This window comes from Amphiprion ocellaris, chromosome 10 (assembly GCF_022539595.1).
Source record: "Amphiprion ocellaris isolate individual 3 ecotype Okinawa chromosome 10, ASM2253959v1, whole genome shotgun sequence".
NCBI classification, from domain to species: Eukaryota; Metazoa; Chordata; class Actinopteri; family Pomacentridae; genus Amphiprion; species Amphiprion ocellaris.
In genome coordinates this window covers 22,508,858-22,528,924 of record NC_072775.1, presented here as the reverse complement: position 1 = coordinate 22,528,924, position 20,067 = coordinate 22,508,858, and the positions used below count along the sequence as shown (strand labels likewise).

Genomic DNA, 20,067 nt, shown 5'->3' with positions numbered 1-20,067 from the left:
CAATATATTATAAATTTTGGAAAATCAGATTGTGCGACACGTTAGTACATGCTGCCACCTGGCGGTCAAATATTATTATTACACAATTATGGAAATGAGCCACTTGATTGGTTAGAGCAGTGGTGTCAAACTCATTTTAGTTTCAGGGGCCAGACCAGTAAAATTAACGAATAACCTATAAATAACAACAACACTAAGTATTTCCCTTTGTTTTAGTGCAAAAAAGTACATTCTGAAAATGTTCACATTGAATTAACTATCTTTTTACAAAACATAATGAACAACTCGAATTTTAAAAGAAAAATTTGTTCAATATCAATAATATTTTGCCTCAGTTTATCATTTACACAATACAACTTACAGATCACAGTGTGTCTACAAGGCACAAAACATTTCCTCGTGAGTATCTGAAACTGAATGATGAAGTATTTCACTTTATGATCAAAACAGCTTGTCAACATCTAGAAATTATTTTTAATTTACATTCTTTTCCACATGTAGAGCTATCCTGACCACCACACCACACAAATTAAAGTGGGACCTATTAAGGAAGAAGGTTACATTATCCCCCTGCCTTGTAAATTTATCAAATTTATACATTAAAAAATGCATGAAAGTTGTGGCAGTAGGGTGACCAGATCTCAATAAACTAATTGTGGGACAAAGAGCATATTTGTGTGGGACAATGTGGGACACCTTACCAAAGCTGAGAGGGGGGTCTTGCATGTACTGTGTCGCTTCACGTCGTATTCCCCACCGTGTGAAACGGAAAACGAACTCTGGCAAACTTCACAGAAAACTCTCTGAGAATCACCTTGCACCGGCTTCACCCAGTGATATGTAGCTTCCCAGTCTTTGTTGAAGCTGCATCTCCTCTTCTTTGCTGTACTTTCCATTATCTCCGCCAAAATCCATAGTTTAGTGTTTGTGTCTGCTTTGCGGTGTGTCGCGACCGGTCACGACTGGCACAATTTACGGCAACTGACAACAAGGTTCGGCAGCAAGACACTGACAGGTTAATCTGGTCGTGAACGTACATCTGCGCTGTTTGACTAACAGAAAAAAGCCAGATAAAAAACAAAACTCCTAGCATCTGTCCTTTAGAGTTTCAACTTTCGAAAATTATAGCTGCCAATCAAAATGCGGGACAGCGTCTCAATGGGTGGGACATGGAAAAGGGATGGAAATGCTGTGCAGTTCCGCACAAAGCGGGACACTTGGTCACCCTATGTGGCAGTGCAGTGGACAAATTTAAAATAACACTTACTTTTCTTGAAACATTGCAGTTAATGTTGTCTCTGTAATTTTTATGCTTTGCAAAGTCCTCCCGTGGGCCGGATTGGATCCTCTGATGGGCCACTTTCGGCCCGCTGGCTGTATGTTTGACACCTCTGGGTTAGAGTACATAATAATGTAGGGACTTTACTTTGATATTAAAAGTTAGTCAGGAAAATTTGTGTTTTACATAATATTGTGGTGTTTTACATTTAGTATTTAATATATTTGGGAAAATTTGTATTTGATACTGGGATCTTGATTTTAATGTTTCAATTAATCAGGCAAACTTGTATTTTATATAATATTGTAGGGTTTTAACCCAAATCTGAAAATTTGCCTGGTAAATTTGCAGTTTATATAATGTTGCTGGTTTTACCTTTATTGTTTGATTTAGTCAGGTAGCTTTGTGTCTAAATAATACTGTAGATTCTTAACCGCAACATTCAAATTAGTCAGTTGAATTTGCATAATTAATTGTAATAATAAAGGGCCATAACCTTAACATTTAAGGTAGTCAGGTAAATATGTATTTTCTATAATATTTTGGGGTTTGAACTTTAATAGTTGGTTCAGTCAGCTTAATTTGCATTTTGTTCAATATTGTAGGATCTTAACATTTACATTTAAACTGTTGAGGTTAAAGAATTTTGGCTAAACACTTAAATGAATAAATAAATACTTCAACAACTTAGCTATTAACGCTATATTGCTTAAATTGTTTGTCTGTCATTTGGAGAAATTATCACAATAATGCAGTTGTCCTTTTATTATTTTATTTTTATTTATGTAAAAATCACTCGTCGTCTATTGTCAGTTCCCTCACACATTTTCATTCCACTGATATACCTAATTAAATGTAAAATGAAAAGCAGTTAAAAGCCATAGACTGTATATCTTTATATATAGTCTATGTTAAAAGCAGTAGATCTGACAACATGGTACATTCCAAAGAGTTGGTTCTTCCGGCTGCGCTCTGATTGGTCAGTGTATGAAGGAGGAAGTAAAACGTTGATGGTTCCTCTTCATCTGTTTGTGGATGCTCTGGTAGCTGTGTGCACACCTTTTACATTATTTCCAAGGTAGGTGATTTATATTTTTATCTGTTCTGCGCATATTTGGGCCACATGATTAGAGGACACAAAAAGTTTATGTTTTTCCTGTGAATTCATCTCGGCTAGTTAGCTGAAGCTAGTCTGGTCAGGCGGTTATGTAGGTCAGCTGTTGGCTAGCTGGCTAATAAACAAAATGCCTTATTCCCGTTATGTAGGGTTACTGAGTGGCAGACATGTATTACAGCACAAATATTGGCAATAATTTTCACACAGCAATACGCAGTTGATGGTAATTTGTTTTAACTTGTGCATTGTTGGCTAATGTGTGGCAGGGGAACGCTAGCATATTGTGGTGTCATTCTGAAATGACAACACTAGTTTCCTGCAGGTACATGACAATGTATTCCTTTATTCTCAAACAGCATGTGCAAAACTACCAGAATAAAACATTTAATACAAATGGCCCTAGAGTAGAGCTTCATAATAGCAACTGAGACATGAGGCAATGTGGTTTCAGGTGTTTTGGTTTAACTTCAGATACTTTGAATGGAACTCAAACCATACAGTAATGTAAAGTCGTTAATAAAATGGGTATTTTCACCCAGAAATTATATTAAGCAGACTGAATCTAATACATTGCCCTGCAGTTTCTACTATTTTGTGTAAGAGATTAACATGTATTCAAAAGACAATGACATAAGTGTTAATTTATGAGGTTAATCCTGAGAGATATGCATTGCTATGATTCATTAAAAGCTCAGGAAACTGAACTCTATTATGAGCAATGCTTCTCACCCACTACACAATCTGGAGGTGTTTCAGCAAAGCATCTTCAGCCACAGACTCATCCCCCCTCAGTGCAGGTCTGAGCACAGCAGAAAGTCCTTCCTACCATCTGCAATCAGGCTTTTCAATTCACAGTATGAGTTATATGCTGTGCATATGCTTTAACTTTTAGAATTTTTTCTCACTTATCAACTATGTATATGGTCATACTGATGACTAGTAGTGTTGGTGTTCTGTCGGGTTTGTGGATTGAATGCATGTTAACATGCTGCTGTAACAAAGTACTTTCCTGTAAAGGATCAATAAAGTATTATTCTATTCTATTAGTTTCATTTGCAGCCAAATAAAATGTAAACCATAAAGCCAGTCTAACTGCTTTTGTCATAACTATTGTACATATCTTAGGACAGTCGTAGCGCTACCTGGACACAAGTCAAAGCTTGGTCATTCAGTCACCCCATATATCCAGCGTACGGGCCCTTATAGACACTGGTCACACTGTAATGTGCTAAACAAACATTAAAAAACAGCAAACAAAATGCCACTAAGATAAATATGATAAATACGTAATGTTCTAGATTTTACAGGAGATCATATCGCTCAGCCAAAGCTAACAGCCTTCATGTCATTTACATTATAGGAGGGGCGAACCTACCAGTTGTCAACATGTCAAGCAAAAGGGCCAAGGGGAAGAACACCAAGAAGCGTCCCCAGCGTGCCACCTCCAATGTGTTTGCTATGTTTGATCAGTCTCAAATCCAGGAGTTCAAGGAGGCTTTCAATATGATCGACCAAAACAGGGATGGCTTCATTGACAAAGAAGACCTTCATGACATGCTGGCCTCATTAGGTGGACTTCATATGTTAACACACATTTAAACAGTGGTTGAAAGTAGATGTTCTGCCAATTCAATTACAGTACAACACCAAATGACTATTTTGCTTGGATTTGAGATTGATGTCACTAGACGGGTAGCTAATTGCAAGAAATTACAATAACAAACATTCCCTCAAGTAGTATTTTAAGTAACTTAAAGAGTAGTTTGACCAAAAGGAGGGATAAAGAAATGAAAGCTGGAAAGAACTATCTGGTAAAATCTACAATGGGTTAAAGCCACTCTAACCTTTTGCCCTTCCCAGGTAAGAACCCCACAGATGAGTACCTGGAGGCCATGATGAATGAAGCACCAGGTCCAATCAACTTCACTATGTTTCTGACCATGTTTGGGGAGAAGCTGAACGGCACAGATCCAGAGGATGTGATCCGCAACGCTTTTGCCTGCTTTGACGAGGAGGGCACTGGTGGGTTCAAATGTTAAATGTAAGATATATGTAAACTGTTCCACATATTGTGAATTCAGATTGTTCCTCGTTATGGTATTTGTCAACATGTCTCCAGAACTAGTGAGGTTTTCTTGATCATAGTGGATACAGAAATGGCATCACTTTTGTCATGTGTAGCTATTTGTACTAGCATTTTAATTTGAACTTATCTGAGATTTGTATCTTCCTTTTACATACGAGTAAAAAATGTTTTCTCCCAACAGGTGTGATTCAGGAGGAGTACCTGCGGGAGCTGCTCACTACAATGGGCGACAGGTTTACAGATGAGGAAGTTGACGAGTTGTTCCGTGAGGCTCCCATTGACAAGAAAGGCAACTTCAACTATGTAGCATTCACACGTATTCTAAAACATGGTGCAAAGGATAAGGACGATTAGCACCCTTTAAGGTTTATTCTGTACTTCATGTGTCTTTAATGGGTTTCCATTCCAGTTAGAACAGCTATATCCTGTAATCTGGCTCATGGCAAAGCTTCACTGTGGTACAGCCTACTGAAGGTCATTTGTTTAAGCTGCTTGTTGGACCCCCTTCCAACCCTACTTTAAAAGCTCATTTGCACATCTGTGATAACACTACTAAAGGGTCTATAAAAGTTGGTAAAAATTTACGAAAGGACCCTCATGGATAAAGCTGGAAATAATCGGACACGCGACATCTGTTATTGTGACTGAATCAGTTGTATTTTGTAGGACATTTAAACTTTTGAGATTAAACCGTGTTCTGAGATGAATCGACGAGGCTGTTTTCATTTTTCAAAAAGGTTTATTTTAAAACAAAGGAAAGTGGATGTGATGTGTCAGACTGAATGATGGTTTAAAGCAATTACAGTTCCACAAAAGACACATTATCACATGGGGTCAGATGCTAGATTTAACTCAAGTTTTTCATAAGGTAGAATAATAAATGCATACATCATATGACCAAAAGTATGTTGACAGCACTGTGTTGTCCTCAGTCCATTTTACTTTATGGGCTGGGGCTACAACAAACAACCGTTTCATCAATCATTTTATTCTTTGGTCAATGAAATGTAATCATATTAAGAGAAATGCACATGACACATAATTCCTAATGCCACCACATTGCTGTTGTGGGACTGGCACTCTAAAATCAAAAGATAAGCATTTATGATATGAAGAAAAGTGACAATAAAATACAATTTCAGTCCTACTTTGGAGTAGGTCCCTTCCCTCAAACCCTATTCTTGAAAATAGCATTCCCAAAGAGTGGATGCAGCTATTAATGTAGAATAATCTGTGTTATTATGGAATTTCAACATGGGTACAATGTTGGGGTGTCCATATACTTTGGGCCATAAGGCGCACGCTGTAATTGGTACACAGAGAAAAACATGTTCTCTCTGTTATTGTATAGTTTGAGGAATAGCAGGTGACACACGGGTGATTTTTTTCATAGGCATTTGGCTTTGGCAATTCTCTTCACCATTAGGTTTGGATGCTCTGAAGGATCTACATAATCTGCTGCAGTTCAAAGCACCTCTGATCTTTTCAAAGAGTGTCAGACAACATTACATATCTGTCTCTAACCCAGACAGTGTGTTGCCAGCATCCTTCTTTTCACAGAATCCCTTGTGATGAAGACTGTCCTACACATCACACCAACAATAAATAAAGCAGGATGTGCTTCACACTTGAAGCTCTCTGTATACTTGGAAATTGCTCACAGAGCAATATATAGCACATGATATGGGAGACTTCACTACTCTGCCAGGGCAAGGTTTTTCGACTGGATCTTTGATAGGTGGTCTGATATACAAGCCTCGATCTTGTCGCACTGGGCAAGGAAATCCTATGGATGTAAAAAGAAAGTACTTATTATGTTAAATATTATTTTCAATTAAAGTAAGATGGTTTTGTTCTTAGGAGAAATAAAAATCAAACATAGGTTCACCTGCACTGTCTTTACAAGTCCCTTTTTCTTCATTTTGCAGTCACTAAAATTTTCTGGGACACTCTGTTGAAAGAGAAGCAGTTTTCAGGTTGCTATAAATAACATGAATAAAACATTTATAAAGAATGAGCACCTAACACCAAAATAAGTTACCATAGCATCTATCTGCTCCAGGATCTTCATAAACTGCTCAGCTGCTATTTTCACTCTATGGTCTAATTTGCCCAGCGCCTCTGCTTGAAGGTCTTTGGCCAGGAAGCCCTGTGGAAAAACAGAGAAAAGTTCAAACACAAATATATTAGAAAACAAGGCAACCTGGTGCTGGAATATTACTTGGCTCATTGGCCATGATTGGTTGCTTACATTTTTTAGTCCAGTCAGCTCCCCATCTACCTTCTCAAGCTTTTTAGCTGTCTGTTCCACAGACTTCTCGATGTCTTTTAGCTTCTTCAGTTCAGCTTCTTCCTCGGGACTGTTCTGTTTGGAGATGGTCAGCATTTGATTACATGAACAGACACACATCAGAAACATTGCACAAGTAAAGGCCTTACCCGCTTTCCAATCATCATGAGTTTGCTGCCTTCTTTGACTCCATAGCTAGATAGGCTCTCCTCCATGTCTTTGAGTGACTTCCCTGGAACAGCAGGATGTAAAAGACAAGTATAGATATACTGGAGCATCTCAAAAAAATTGAACATTGTGAAAAATATGGGGTACTGTCGACTAGAAAATGAGAAAATATCCTGATCCAAAAACATAAGCTGAAGGCCGCTCATCAAAGCAATCTGGGCGTAAATAACACCTCAGGAGGCTGATGGCCTCCATGCCATGCTGCACTGATGCAGTAATTCATAGTAAAGGAGCCCCAGCCAAATACAGACTGTTTAAATAAACATGCTTTTAGGAAGCTGTACACTCCTGTGTTGTAAACCCTTTGTTGGATTGATCTTAGGAAATATTTTAATATTTTAAGATACCAGACTAATTATAATGAGCTGTAAGCCACAAATTAAAACAAAAAAGCTTGAAATATTTCACTTTACTTGCAATGAATGCAGACCTTCTTGGTTTAATTTTACACAATGTTCATTTTTTTAAAAATGCACTAGTATATTATGAAATTTATGCTCAATTGCTTGTGAAAGGAAAGAAAGACTAACAGTCTAACCTTTAAAGATGAGCTTCTGTGAGGCGGATGGGACTCCAGTGGCCTGAGTGAGAGCATCTGACAGGTCTTTAACATTAGGACCCTTGCCATCATCTTGGCCTGTTAGTGTGATGCTGTGTTTAGTGGATCCTGGAGTGGGAAGAAAAAATACAGCTGCTATTATTAATATATTAGCATACACTGAAACAGTGAGAGTAAGATTTTTCTGTTCTGTTCTATCCCACATATTTATCATTTTCACCACATAACCTCATTAAACCCTGAATTACGCTTTAGTTACTTAATTATACTGAACAAACATATTAACAAAGCATGTAATATTTCATTAAATTCTATCTGTTAGTATTAGTATTAGTATTTTTTATTCCAACATACAGTACCTCTGCAACAGAATGGACATCATGACACAAAAAATATGTACAATCTGCACATCTGCAACGTATAAATTTACTGAGTTTGTCAACGCAGACTTGTGGAATGTTGTCCTAAGGGCTTGGCAAAGTTGGTGGAAATTTTAGGGGACAGGATCACACTGTCTGAAATTAATTTTTAGACAATAAATAGTGGAATTGTGAACATTCATGTGCCTGCTGACTGACATGACGGCATCCAGCAGCCTGTTACCACCCTTCTCTTGTCATCTATAGCATTGTGTCATCTGAACAGAGCTGCATTTTAAGGTGACCTGTTATGTTGGCTGGTGAAATGACTGTCTGTGTACTGATCACGATCTGATCATTGTTCTTTCAAGCCACACCTGAACAGGGTGTGGATTACCTCAGTGGTTGAGAGTTTGTGACCAGCAGAATAGCTCGAAACGTTTTTGTGCACAGCTGGTTACTAACACTTCTCTAACAAAAACAACAGAAATTAGAAGACCACAAAAGGTACACAAAATTCCTTTGCAGTAATTAATGATCAATCAGCAAAGTAAAGCAAATGGTATATACCGGTGTGTATATATATGTGTGTATGTGTGTGTGTGTGTTTAGACACACTACCATTCAAAAGTTTGGGGTCACCCAGGCAATTTCATGTTTTCCATGAAAACTCACACTTTTATTCATGTGACCAAAGTAATGTTTGCAGTTTATAGCTCGATCAGGTATGACATTAGCTCTTTTAATAATTAATTGGATTAAATAATTAGAAAAACAGTAAATTATCTGATCCCAGCTGAATAAATATGAATGTTTTCTAGATTCTTTCCTCATCTTTGACAGTGAGCTGAATATCTTTGGCTTGTGTGAATAACAAGACGTTTGCCAACAACATCAACATTTCTCACATTTTATAGACCAATCAACTAATCAACTATTTCAGAAATTAATCAGCTATGAAAATAACTGAGTCACAACCCAGGATTATAGGCAATATTTCAGTCCAGTTTTTTTGTTTAGGGTGTATGCGTTTGGTATGTCTATTATCCTTGTCAAAACAATAATTAACATGAATTACAGATGGGTTTTATATATACAATAAAGTAAAAACCTATTCTGTAACTATTCTATGGTTCTAATGTTTTAAATATAACTCTCGTGAATTAAAACAAGTCATTTTGATGCATTAGTAACATTTCAGTCACCAATGTACGGGCTGCAGGCAAGTGGAAAGCTACGATATGCGACTTGAATGGGTCCTTTTCAGCTAATTCAACCGGTTAAAACACCTATACTTAATATCTCAGGCAAAGCAGGTAAAATAATGCAGAGACATCAGAATAATTGCTACCACAGATGACAAATTGTTGGTAAAACACCAGTGACTTCCATGTATTTGACTGATAGCAATGCAGGTATGAAATAAATGTTCAGTTTGACATTAGTGCAATACATTCATTGGAGGGCAATAATTCTCTGAGAATTTTAAAATGTTTTTACGAATGACTTAATTTTTATTCAGCGTAACTAACTTGGGGCAAACTCGCAAAGCGCTACATTAGCTAAGTATTTTCTGGCTTTAGTCGATGTTTAGTAAACTTGCTGTTTTTATTTCTACACATGGATTTAATAACACATGGTAACATATATAAGATAATGCAAAGTCTTATTACCGTAAGCGACTGTCACAGTTATCCTTTGCTCTGACATTCTGCTATATAAAGCGTCCTTTATTCACAACATGAACCACAAAGCTAACCCCTGCTAATTGTTGCGGATGCTAACTACTTCCGGGACGAACCGGAAACACTTTCGTATATTATTCATCTTATGGATTAATCTTTTATTTACGTATTAGCACACACACAAAAATGATCGTACGTAATATATTGTTTTAACAAAAGCAGAAAGTTTTTTTGTTTTTTTAAAAGCGTAAAGGCAACCAGCCGTGGTGCTATATGTAGCAAAAACAGAGGATCACCACGGAACATTTGAAAGTTGATGACAGTGTACGATTACACGGGACAGCTGGCTCTGTGGCGCAATGGATAGCGCATTGGACTTCTAGTCAAGCACTTGAGAGGTGATTCAAAGGTTGTGGGTTCGAGTCCCACCAGAGTCGGACTTTTAAGGCAAATTAACTGAATGTGTTTGTTGCACTAATATGAAATCACATTTGTGCCAAAACTGTCAAAGCGTTGGAAAGAAAAAAAGTCACTAGCCAATAGCCAAACATCTGAATAAAGACTTCTTATATGAAGGCCTTTTCCGAATTGCAAACAAAAATTGAGAAGGCCAAATGACAGAGTAGAGGGACTGTACTATAAAGCAAGATCAGTGGCTTTGTGAGGTATGTTGAGTTGAAAGTCATGTTTAAATAAATGAAGTTTGAAGTTAAAATTTAATGTGCAGCTGTTGCGTTAGACATAAACGTTGGCACTAATCGGTAAAATATGTATATTAATACATGATTAAAGATTCTTTACCAGCATTCATGTCTTGCATCACTGGCAGCAGCAGAATTTTTTACCATGGCTCAGAATTTGAAGCAGAAAGCCTGACTTAACAAAGAAGGTTGATAACCACCATCGTGACTGGGGCTTTAGTTTTTGTCAAGCTGACTTACACAAAGAAAGCTCTGTTAAACTTGCTTGGTAGTACAGCCCTTCGGTAATGTGACTGCAAACAGAAAGAATGAAGGGAACTGTGAAGAAAAGGATATATAATCAAAATTGCAAAAGACTAATAGTTTATACTATTGGACAAATAATTAGTAGTAATAACAAAAAGTAATAATGACTGCAAGTTTTAAGTTTTACTTTTGAGATGACTTTTGTTGTTTCAGTGAGTTTTATTCTCTTAAAAAACTAACTTTTTTGACAATTTTGACACAAGTCTGATTCCATACCATTTCAACAGACACATGAAGTTACTAAAAGTCCGACTCAGGTGGGACATGAACCCACAACCTTTGAATCACTCCTCATGTGATTGGCTAGAAGTCAAATGCACTATCCTTAACCTTTACTGTACTTACCAGTAATGTAGAACTTATCATCCATTTCATTCTTTATCCAACTCAAAAATGTCATCAACAGATGGGAACATTTATCTTTTACATTAAGTTCAAGTTAGCATGACGTCTTCACACCGCTACCGAAAACAAACTAAACAGTGAGGGGACAGGTGATGGTAATTATGTATGTCTTAATGTTACTTAGCCACAGCATTAAGTTATTCATTTAAAAAAAAATATCACATGTACTTGCACCGACAAAAACTACTATAAATCAATAACTACTTTTCAAAGTGTTTGTTGAGCAATGTAGTCCGTTGTTATCGTCTGTCAATTTAAAAGTTTCCAGCCGGCAATTCTTGATCGCAACCAGACATACGGTCTATGGTCGCAACGGGGGGTTGGTCTTCGTAGCGATCCGAGCGCTGATTGGCCAGAGAGCATAGTAAATTCCGGTAGCGCTTTGAGCACTGATTCATCATCATATTATGGAAGCAATGCGAGTGGTGATTGGACGGAGGATAGACGTGTGGTCATGGACTGTAATTAAGTTCTAAGTTTCAGAAGCTTTGTTTGATAATTTTGACACAAATCTGACTCCATACTTTGTACTACAGACTTTCTGACAGAATACAGTTGCGACCCATATATGTCAAATGCACTTGTTACCCACAAATACAAACATGAAAGAAATGGAGTTTATTTCAAAAAAGAAAGAAAAACACCATAACAACTAAAAAAAATGCAACAAATTCTCAGATAGGGAAAAGTCTTTTCCCTTCAGCACAGGGTCTTTATTTACTCCTGAAATATGAATTATAACCTCATATAATCACTAAATCTATTTTGGAAAACACCATCTGATCCATTATTATTGGATCCATAGTTATTCTATTTTGAATTGCCACCTTGTGTCCAGTCTGTCTAACTGGATGTAGATTGCAGCTATTAGCCTGCTGCCTGTTGCACATTTCACAAGACTTTAACCTCCCTCTACTACCTAAGTGTTTTCCTTTCCATTTTCAGAATCCTCTTCACTACAGAAAACAACCTACTTGCAGCAACCTGCTCAATGAAAATTTCAAGTTTGTACTGGTTTGGATCATGCAGTAATGCAGCTCCACAAGTTACTGTCCAAGACACTTTAGATTAAAGAAATACAAACACACCACAGCTTTTTTTTGTCTCTAACAGCTGAATGATGAGATGTAGTCAGACCACTCTACACAATACTGTATCAGCTCTAGAAAATGGCCTATGCAAGACTACCTGATCCCATTATATAAAGAGACATTTCCACCAAAAAAAATAAAAAAACAAGAAACAAAACAGTGTTTGACGCCTAAACTGCCTTGAGGGAGGTATAGCAAATGAGAAAAATGAGGTAGTAATCAAAAACTCCAGGTTAATTTAAAGCACATCATTTATTTTGCATGTTTCAGATAGCCCTGCAGGTATTTTAAACAGGCTAAGTGGGAATCATCTCCACCTTTGGGAACTCAAACAAAACGGTAATGACTAAATAACGCACAAAACTAGCAACAAATAAACATAAATTAACAATACTGATGATCGACACTGACAAGGTGTAGAGGATGACATGAAGATAATGAGGGGCATAAGGTTTTAAAAAAGGTTCAGTATGTTACAAGGCCACATGCTAGCACGGTAGTAGTAACAATACACAAACCCAACACCAGGACTGCGTCAAAATCGTAGTGTTCTCAAGTCAAATGGTTTTCCATGTATAAATGTTACTCTACATATAAAAGTGTTTTTAGTTGTAGTGCAGTTGTGTTAATATATTCCTTGTTTATGTGGCAGGAATCTGTGGCAGACCAAACTCGTCCACCAAAACACCATCCTGAAAAAAACAACAACAAAGAAATATCGTCAGTTTACAAGCAAACGGGACTCTGAATACACACTTGCATGAGATGTCCGACACCTGACTTGGTCTGACATAACGCAAACGTAGGCAACAATAATCTCACAAAATCCCAGCAGCTGCATTTTTTGGAAACAAGTGTTGCAGTTGCTCTCTGCATGGCCCCAGGGCATGATGGGAAGTGAATGGCTCTCGCTTGATCTTACAGCTGATGGGTAAAGATGGCGACGTAACAAACTGCCATTTGATAGAAACTTTGCATTATCTGTATTATTATCTGTATGTAACATTTTTTTTATGTTTTAAATGCACTTATGCAGTTTGAGATTTCTATACAATATAATTGATATATAAACTGACTTTTTGCTAATTTACGCAGGAATTTCTGTAAAACAGGCTAAACCATGAACAGGTATCACAGAGGTTGCTTGTATATCATTGTAATAGGTTACCCTTATTTCATATATTAATGAGATAATTTTAGCGGCTGCCTAGAAGTTGGGGGAGCTAAAAAATATGATTCAGACATAATGAGGTAAATACGAAAGATGGAACTATAGAACAATTACTACGCCAAGGAACGTGCCGGAGTTATGTGACAATCGACGTTGGTTTGAATGTCTGTCTGTCCGTTCGCATCATTACTCAAAAACGGATTAATGGATTTAAATGAAATTTTCAGGCAAGGTCAGAAATGACACAGTGACCAATTGACTAGATTTTGGCAGTGATGCAGCTTATAGTCTGGATCCACAGATTTGTTAAAGATTTCAGAAACATTGTGAGATAGTGGCACGGTGTCACTCTAACGACGACAAGTGAACATTACGTCAGCTGCCTGCTGATGATCACGATTGTGATCCTGCTACAAATCGACCGCTGCAGACTAATCGGGACTTACCTGTCAGAAATGATACAAGGAACAACTGATTAAATTGTGGGAGTGTTTCCGAGTCCCATCAATTCCCACCGCCCGCTACATATTTAGGTCACGTGATTCGGTATCCGTACATAATGTACACATGCATAACACATGCCTGTGCTCAGTGCAAGGTCATTTTGTTTGTGGGTACATCTATATTAAATGGCCACATTCCACATTGGTGTGATTTCTGATCATCAATAACTAATAAACAAATGCTGCAATTCAGCAAAAAAAAAAAATGCTGCATTTCTGACAATGCCATATGGGTGAATGAACAGCCTTGGTGTAGGACTGCACTCTGCGTGCTTTTCTAGTTACTTCTGATTTTACTTTGGTGTTTATTTTCTAAGCATAACTCTCCACTCCATGCATTGACTGTCATCAGTGATAGCAAACTTTGTGTCCTGTAGACCATTACCTTGTTTGTTTTGCTGTCACTTGGGATTCCCTCAGGGATAGATGGAGCAGCTGAGGCCTCATCCAGGTAGGAGCTGTCATCATCCAGCAGCAGCTCATCACCCAGTGCATCCAGCTCTGAAACCACAGTTATACTGCCACTGTAATACTGTACACAAGGGATCAAAAAACCCAGGGTAGCCTGGGTAAAAAAGCTACAGAATTTAAAGTTTGAAGGTTTGAAAAACTGTTAAATAGTCATCAGTTCATAGTCTCATTAAAATCTACTGTCTTCTCATAGTAATTTAACTGAGCATAGCTCTGTCCTGGTTAGTGCACTGGACTTTAATTGCAGTCAGCAACGCCTGTAAGCGTTATTAATGTGTAGAGTATTTTTTATCATGATATTTTTGAGAAAAGGCACATTCAGAAAACACAGTGTACTTAGGACTCTACTAATGACACTAAATGCATGGGTCTGCCTACAAAGTGAAAACCAATACGTCAGACATTCAGGCATACCTGCTTCAAGATCATCCTCATCGATCTCTGGAGTGCCGTAGCTGCGACTCAGGGCTTCTTGTACCTCATTGGCATCTTCCATCATGTCCTCCAGCTGATCCTGTAAATCCTGAAAGTCCAAACATATGTGCCCACTTTTAGTGTCTGAACTCGGCGACAGGGGAAATTTTTACTCGCAACCAACAATATTGTCATGTAAGATAAGAAGTTCTCGCCACCTGGTACACTTTCACAGATTACTTTAATCCTGTTTTTCTGCATCACCCCTTTCACCCACCAGATGTCCTCAGTCTTTCAGTCTGCTGCCTGCCACCAATCTGCCACACCCACCTCACCTGCTCCCAGTCAGCTTCTCTCTATATATACACACACATCTCCACTTCCACTCCGAGCCAGATTGTTTTAGTGTGTTTGCCCAGCTCTCCAGCTGTGTTTTTTCCTGCCTGTTTTCCTGATAAGCTGTCCGACCACTATCTCTGGCCGCCTGTGTTTTTATTTGCCTGCCAACCTGCCATCCTGCCTGCGAACTTCTGTTTGTTGCATTCGGTAACCCGCTGAATCCCATAACCAACTGGCAAGTTTGAACAGCATGTTGTTTTTAAAATCTGCTAAAATTACATATTTATCAGAGCCAAAAATTGTTAGACCAGAAGGAATTGCTGAATTCTCTATCTGAGAGTAAAACGCAACCAAGTCTAAGGTTAAAATTGTGATACTTCATCAAAATTATTTTACTCTACATGTAATACACTTAAAAAATGCAATAATTACACAAAACAGATTCTGAAAAAGACGTAATTCTGTGGTCTTTGGTACAACTGTAAAGTTTTGAAATGCAAATGACAAAATTCAGAGACTTTTTTGGCTTAACTGCAGGCTGTTTCCACAAAGCACACAGGAGAATTAAGGAAACAAATACAAATGTATGTAATAAAGTATGTGTAGTATCAAGAGACATTTTTTTTGTAACCCTTCTTTTTTACTTTGTTTTTCTTGTCTTTTTTTAACAACTGATGATATTCTAACTTTGTTAGTGCCATAGTTGCAAGTTTAAAATTGTGGATGATGCTGAATAACTGTGTTATAATACACAAAAGACATGTTTGGGTTCTGTCTATCTCTTGCTATGGTTGTGCTGTTGCAGTGAAAAATGAGCCCATAGCAAGGAAAACTGTGACAGGAGCAAAGAACACCCAGAACCTTTGAGTTCAGAGGGTGAAAAAACCTAAGTACTGTTCCTGCTTTCCCGGTTACATCTGCATTTGGGTCCTCCTTCCTGCTCTCCCAGCACACAACCTTAACAGTAGACACCATAAGGAATAGATAATTGGACGCTTAAACAGAGCAAGACCTGGCAGGTTTGCTCATTATATCCCCTTGAAACATGGTAGACACTGCAGGTTGTTAAAATCTGCAAACTGAAGGGTGGAACCTGCTAATTTGCTGCCTCATTGGAAAACGTAAATAGCAAAGCAAAGAGTAAACACAGAAATGCAAATTACAATTCCTACAAATAAAGTAATTTCTAACGTTGGTGATTCCTGCATTAGCTGGACATAATCCCTGCTTCAGTTTGTACAAGTCACTTCATCGGAATTGGCATTCATGCCTTGCCTGGCTGGAATCACCTATGCTTTAATTGTAAATATAACAGAGACAGTTCACTGATACGTAACAAACATACGTCAATTTGATCAAGTTTGACATCCTTGTAGGCCTTTTTCATTTCCTTTGCACCAATCTTCATGGCATCCACCTGGGAACAGAAAATAAGTTGCAGAAGGTATATTTAGTCACTGGCAACATAATCTGTCTCATGTCTATTTAGGTACAGGTGCGTTCTGGGTAACAACACATGCAGAGTCACTAAGTCAGATCTGTGTCCCTGTGTTAGGGAGGGATTAAAAGATAGAACAAAATCAAAACAATCTTTCATTAAAAAAATACTTCTTGTATAGTAAAAGCAGTAGCATGGTTTTAAAAAAAGCTGTTGTTTTGAAAAAATGAACCCAACAGTAACAGTAACAGTAACCCAAACTGCTTGGTGTTCTTCTCAAGAAGTGTGGCTCTTACTGTTGTTTTGGTGTCCTTTAATGTCTGGATTGTGTAGTTTGCTTGCTCCATGTTGAAAGACTGCTGAGCCAGCTGCTCCCTTTGACCTTCATACCTGTGTAAAAACAGCAGTTTGCTTTGAAAGTTCTTATCCATGTTAATGATAATTAATCAATTTTGATGATCAATAAACTGTTTGTCAGTCTTCATGAAACTGCAAAATTTTTACTCAGTCTAGCTTCTCAAATTGTGAGAATTTGTTTGTCTTACATTATGATAAACTGAATTTCTTCTGCTTTATTTGATGGCATTGCCTCAGGGTCTTGTGATTTAATTTTCTTCTATTTCTATTTGAATAAAATAACTCAAAGATTTTCTAATTTGGCTCTGTTGTAGCTGCCTCTCTGTTATAGCTGCCTCTCTGTTAGTAGTTACCACTCTGTAGTCTCAATCAATGTCCAGCACTATCTGCTTGGTTACAGATCACGCGTTAACAGCAGGGGCTGAATGACTGTGTGAAAATATCTAAATGTAATTTTTCTGATGATATTGCGATTGCAATTTGATTTTCAATACAGCATCACTAAAAGCTACCAATTTTACATCTTAAATTGGAACCCATTTGCTAATTGCAAATTGAGCTGAAATCGATTAATTGTTCAGCGCTAACAGCTGTGATAGCCTATCAATACTGAAAGATGAACCTTGAAAAACTGTCTTTTAATTTTTCATGTAAAACATATAAAGACATTTCAACAAAGTTTTGAGCTTGTGTTACTCTACATTTTAACAACAAAATGTACATTTTTACAGCAAATATATATATTGGTTCCTGAGATCGCTTATTTGTCTCTTTCATTTCTGATAATTACTCCGCCAAGGGATGCAGCGGACTTATGTGACGATCGGTGTTGGTTTGTCTGTTTGTCTGTTAGCAACATTACTCAAAAACGGACAGACAGATTTGGATAAAATTTTCAGGGAAGGTCAGAAATGACACAAGAACCAGCTGATTAGATTTTGGCAGTAATGCGGCATATAGTCTGGATCCACAGATTTGTTACAGATTTCTGTATCATTGCGAGACAGTGGCACGGCGTCACTGAAACTATGACAAGTGAACACTACGTCAGCTGCTTGCTGACCATCACGATTGTGATCCTACTATAAATCGACCGCAGTGGATCCATCGGAAATGATATGAGGAACAATTGATGAAATTGTGGGGGTGTTTCCGAGTCCCATCAATCCCTGCCACCCGCTACATATTTAGGTCATGCGATTATCCATACATAACGTACACATGCATAATATATACCTGTGCTCAGCCAAAGGTCATTTTGTTTGTGGGTACATCAATATTAAATGGCCACATTCTATGTTGCCGTGATTTCTGATCAACAACTAATAAACAAATGCTGCATTTCTAAAAAAAAAAAAAAAAAAAAAAAGAAGCTACATTTCTGACAATGCCATATGGGGGAATGAACAGCCTTGGCGGAGTACTGCGCTCTCTGAGTGCTTCTATTGTTAGTATTAGGATGGGCTCTGACAAAAAAATATCAGTCACACATCAGTCTGGTTGTAGTTCTTATATCTGTGCTAAAACATACATTAGACTGGGACACTTACATTCTCTTCTGCTTCAGGACTCTCATCGCCTTCTGTTTCACCATGTTCTGCATTTGAAAGGGAATAAATAACGTTGCTGTTAAGTGCGTCTTGTAACCTTTATAACACCAAAGGCTGTGTGTCCTACCTTCGAGGGCCCATCTCTCATCTTTTTCATCTGATCCTTGTACTTCATCAATTCAGCATCTAGCCTGCTAATTTTCTTCTCTATGGACTCTGACCTGGCATCGACCTGAGCGAGGAGGAGATCTGTTAGAGGTAATGATTTGCGGCATCCTGACAGGGCAGAAATGGTCCTGAAAAGTCCTGTTAGTATGTGTGTGCATTACAGAAAAAGATGGGGGTGAAAGCCTGTCAAAGAATTGAGAGTTGTCGTTCACAAACATGGTGAATGTAAAAGAAGCGTCGCTGTTTGTATCACATTTCTCTTTGTATTTCTCTTTTTTGTAACGGAGAGCACGTATTAACTGTAGCCTGTGAGCTACCGAACCCGGTTTGTTGTTGTGACTACCCTTTTGTAACCATGCTAGCTCAGTAACGGTCCCGTTAGGTCACATAATATGGACGTAAACAACATTAACTCCCAGCCTGACTGTACTCACGTTACCAATACAGTCCGACAGGTTCGGAGGAGGCGCTTTGGGTTTTCCGCGACCGAATATTCTGTTCATTTTCTACACGTTTAATAGCCTCGTAGCTTTTAGCTTTCCTGAGAAAACAACGCGAATCTATTCCAAACGGATTTCTTCATTGAAGACACCCGGAAGCAACTGCGCAGACGCAAAAGAATCCCATTGGTTGGCCTTAACGGTTTTGACCAATGAAGATTTAGATGCGCTGCTGTTTCTCAGTGGTGAGTGGATGAACTGCAGCTTCCAGAAAAAGCCTTTTGTCCCAGCTGACAGACACAGCTCCCACCGTCAGGCTTTGTTAGTCCTCCACTGCCTGTAAGATTCACTTCAATTCTGCTTTATTTCTACAGCGCCAATTCACTGCATTTGTCATCTCAGGCATTTCACATAACAAGTTTAAGAGCTTGCAGTATTATTTTGTAGAGAAAGCATAACAGACAAATTTTTTTCACATCAAAGGTAAACCTTTTTCCTTGGGTGGGGAAAATGACAGCAAATGTTGCATCTTCAAATAGCCCTGTATACTTGTTCATACAGCACAGTAGACACTTAAGAACAATGATGTGTGAGCGGTAATCTGGTGAAGGTTGATGCAGCAGTATCAACAGCCTTTGGATGACAGCACTAATGACCACATTTATACTGTAATTAATCATAACATACAGCAAAATAACAAAAGTAAAATCTTTGCACGTTTCTTGAATTTGAAACATGATGATGGCTTTTGTATCTATCTGGTTATATTCGGTTATCTTTAGAAAAAAACTATATCTAAATCAGTACGGGGGTTAAAAATGATGACATATTTGTCAATGTATGTTAGTAATAAATGCAGCATTCAGTCTGACAAGAAAACTCCAGACCTCCTCACCTGAGAGCGGTGTTGTCGAGGGCAACAGCTTATTACCAACAGTATTTAACATCTGCATCAATGACCCAGAGGTAATGTTGGAGCAGTGTGGATGGTTATGGTTTAACCCTTACCTAAGAGCAAGTTAAATTTGTGCTCTGTGCCACTGACCTAACGTTTCTGTCACGCAACAAGAACTACAGCAGCATCTGGACTTTCTGAAGCAATACTGTCAG

The 20,067-nt window shown here is 38.0% G+C and overlaps 3 protein-coding genes and 1 non-coding gene across 4 annotated transcripts; 2 read left to right on the top strand and 2 right to left on the bottom strand.

The window, feature by feature from the left end:
* Positions 1-2,239: 2,239 nt before the first annotated feature.
* Positions 2,240-5,189, top strand: myl12.2 (myosin, light chain 12, genome duplicate 2). The gene is made up of 4 exons (XM_023286835.3): positions 2,240-2,357; positions 3,757-3,966; positions 4,257-4,418; positions 4,664-5,189. Exons 2-4 carry the CDS (start codon positions 3,783-3,785, stop codon positions 4,834-4,836), a joined length of 519 nt encoding a protein of 172 aa, XP_023142603.1. The 5' UTR covers positions 2,240-2,357; positions 3,757-3,782; the 3' UTR covers positions 4,837-5,189.
* A 12-nt stretch (positions 5,190-5,201) lies between these two features.
* bag1 (BCL2 associated athanogene 1) lies at positions 5,202-9,713 on the bottom strand. The gene is made up of 7 exons (XM_023286851.3): positions 9,592-9,713; positions 7,539-7,667; positions 6,922-7,004; positions 6,734-6,847; positions 6,524-6,631; positions 6,371-6,433; positions 5,202-6,268 (listed from the first exon to the last, which is right to left on the bottom strand). Exons 1-7 carry the CDS (start codon positions 9,626-9,628, stop codon positions 6,179-6,181), a joined length of 624 nt encoding a protein of 207 aa, XP_023142619.1. The 5' UTR covers positions 9,629-9,713; the 3' UTR covers positions 5,202-6,178.
* Positions 9,714-9,948: 235 nt separating this feature from the next.
* trnar-ucu (transfer RNA arginine (anticodon UCU)) lies at positions 9,949-10,040 on the top strand. Its single transcript is given in 2 exon segments — positions 9,949-9,985; positions 10,005-10,040. It is a non-coding gene; the product is annotated as a tRNA-Arg (tRNA).
* A 2,299-nt stretch (positions 10,041-12,339) lies between these two features.
* chmp5a (charged multivesicular body protein 5a) lies at positions 12,340-19,110 on the bottom strand. The gene is made up of 8 exons (XM_023286845.3): positions 18,952-19,110; positions 18,477-18,581; positions 18,350-18,396; positions 16,739-16,832; positions 16,350-16,421; positions 14,666-14,774; positions 14,166-14,281; positions 12,340-12,798 (listed from the first exon to the last, which is right to left on the bottom strand). Exons 1-8 carry the CDS (start codon positions 19,018-19,020, stop codon positions 12,748-12,750), a joined length of 663 nt encoding a protein of 220 aa, XP_023142613.1. The 5' UTR covers positions 19,021-19,110; the 3' UTR covers positions 12,340-12,747.
* Positions 19,111-20,067: the final 957 nt, after the last annotated feature.

Coding starts and splice junctions, on each gene's coding strand:
- myl12.2 (XM_023286835.3), top strand. CDS start 3,783: ATGTCAAGCAAAAGGGCCAAGGGGAAGAACACCAAGAAGCGTCCCCAG. Junction 3,967..4,256: donor TGACATGCTGGCCTCATTAG/GTGGACTTCATA, acceptor TGCCCTTCCCAG/GTAAGAACCCCACAGATGAG. Junction 4,419..4,663: donor CTTTGACGAGGAGGGCACTG/GTGGGTTCAAAT, acceptor TTCTCCCAACAG/GTGTGATTCAGGAGGAGTAC.
- bag1 (XM_023286851.3), bottom strand. CDS start 9,628: ATGTCAGAGCAAAGGATAACTGTGACAGTCGCTTACG. Junction 7,005..7,538: donor ACAGAAGCTCATCTTTAAAG/GTTAGACTGTTA, acceptor CTGCTGTTCCAG/GGAAGTCACTCAAAGACATG. Junction 6,632..6,733: donor AGCTGACTGGACTAAAAAAT/GTAAGCAACCAA, acceptor GTTTTTCCACAG/GGCTTCCTGGCCAAAGACCT.
- chmp5a (XM_023286845.3), bottom strand. CDS start 19,020: ATGAACAGAATATTCGGTCGCGGAAAACCCAAAGCGCCTCCTCCGAAC. Junction 16,833..18,349: donor GTCCTGAAGCAGAAGAGAAT/GTAAGTGTCCCA, acceptor GTTTTTACACAG/GTATGAAGGTCAAAGGGAGC. Junction 16,422..16,738: donor TAAAGGACACCAAAACAACA/GTAAGAGCCACA, acceptor TTCTGTTCCCAG/GTGGATGCCATGAAGATTGG.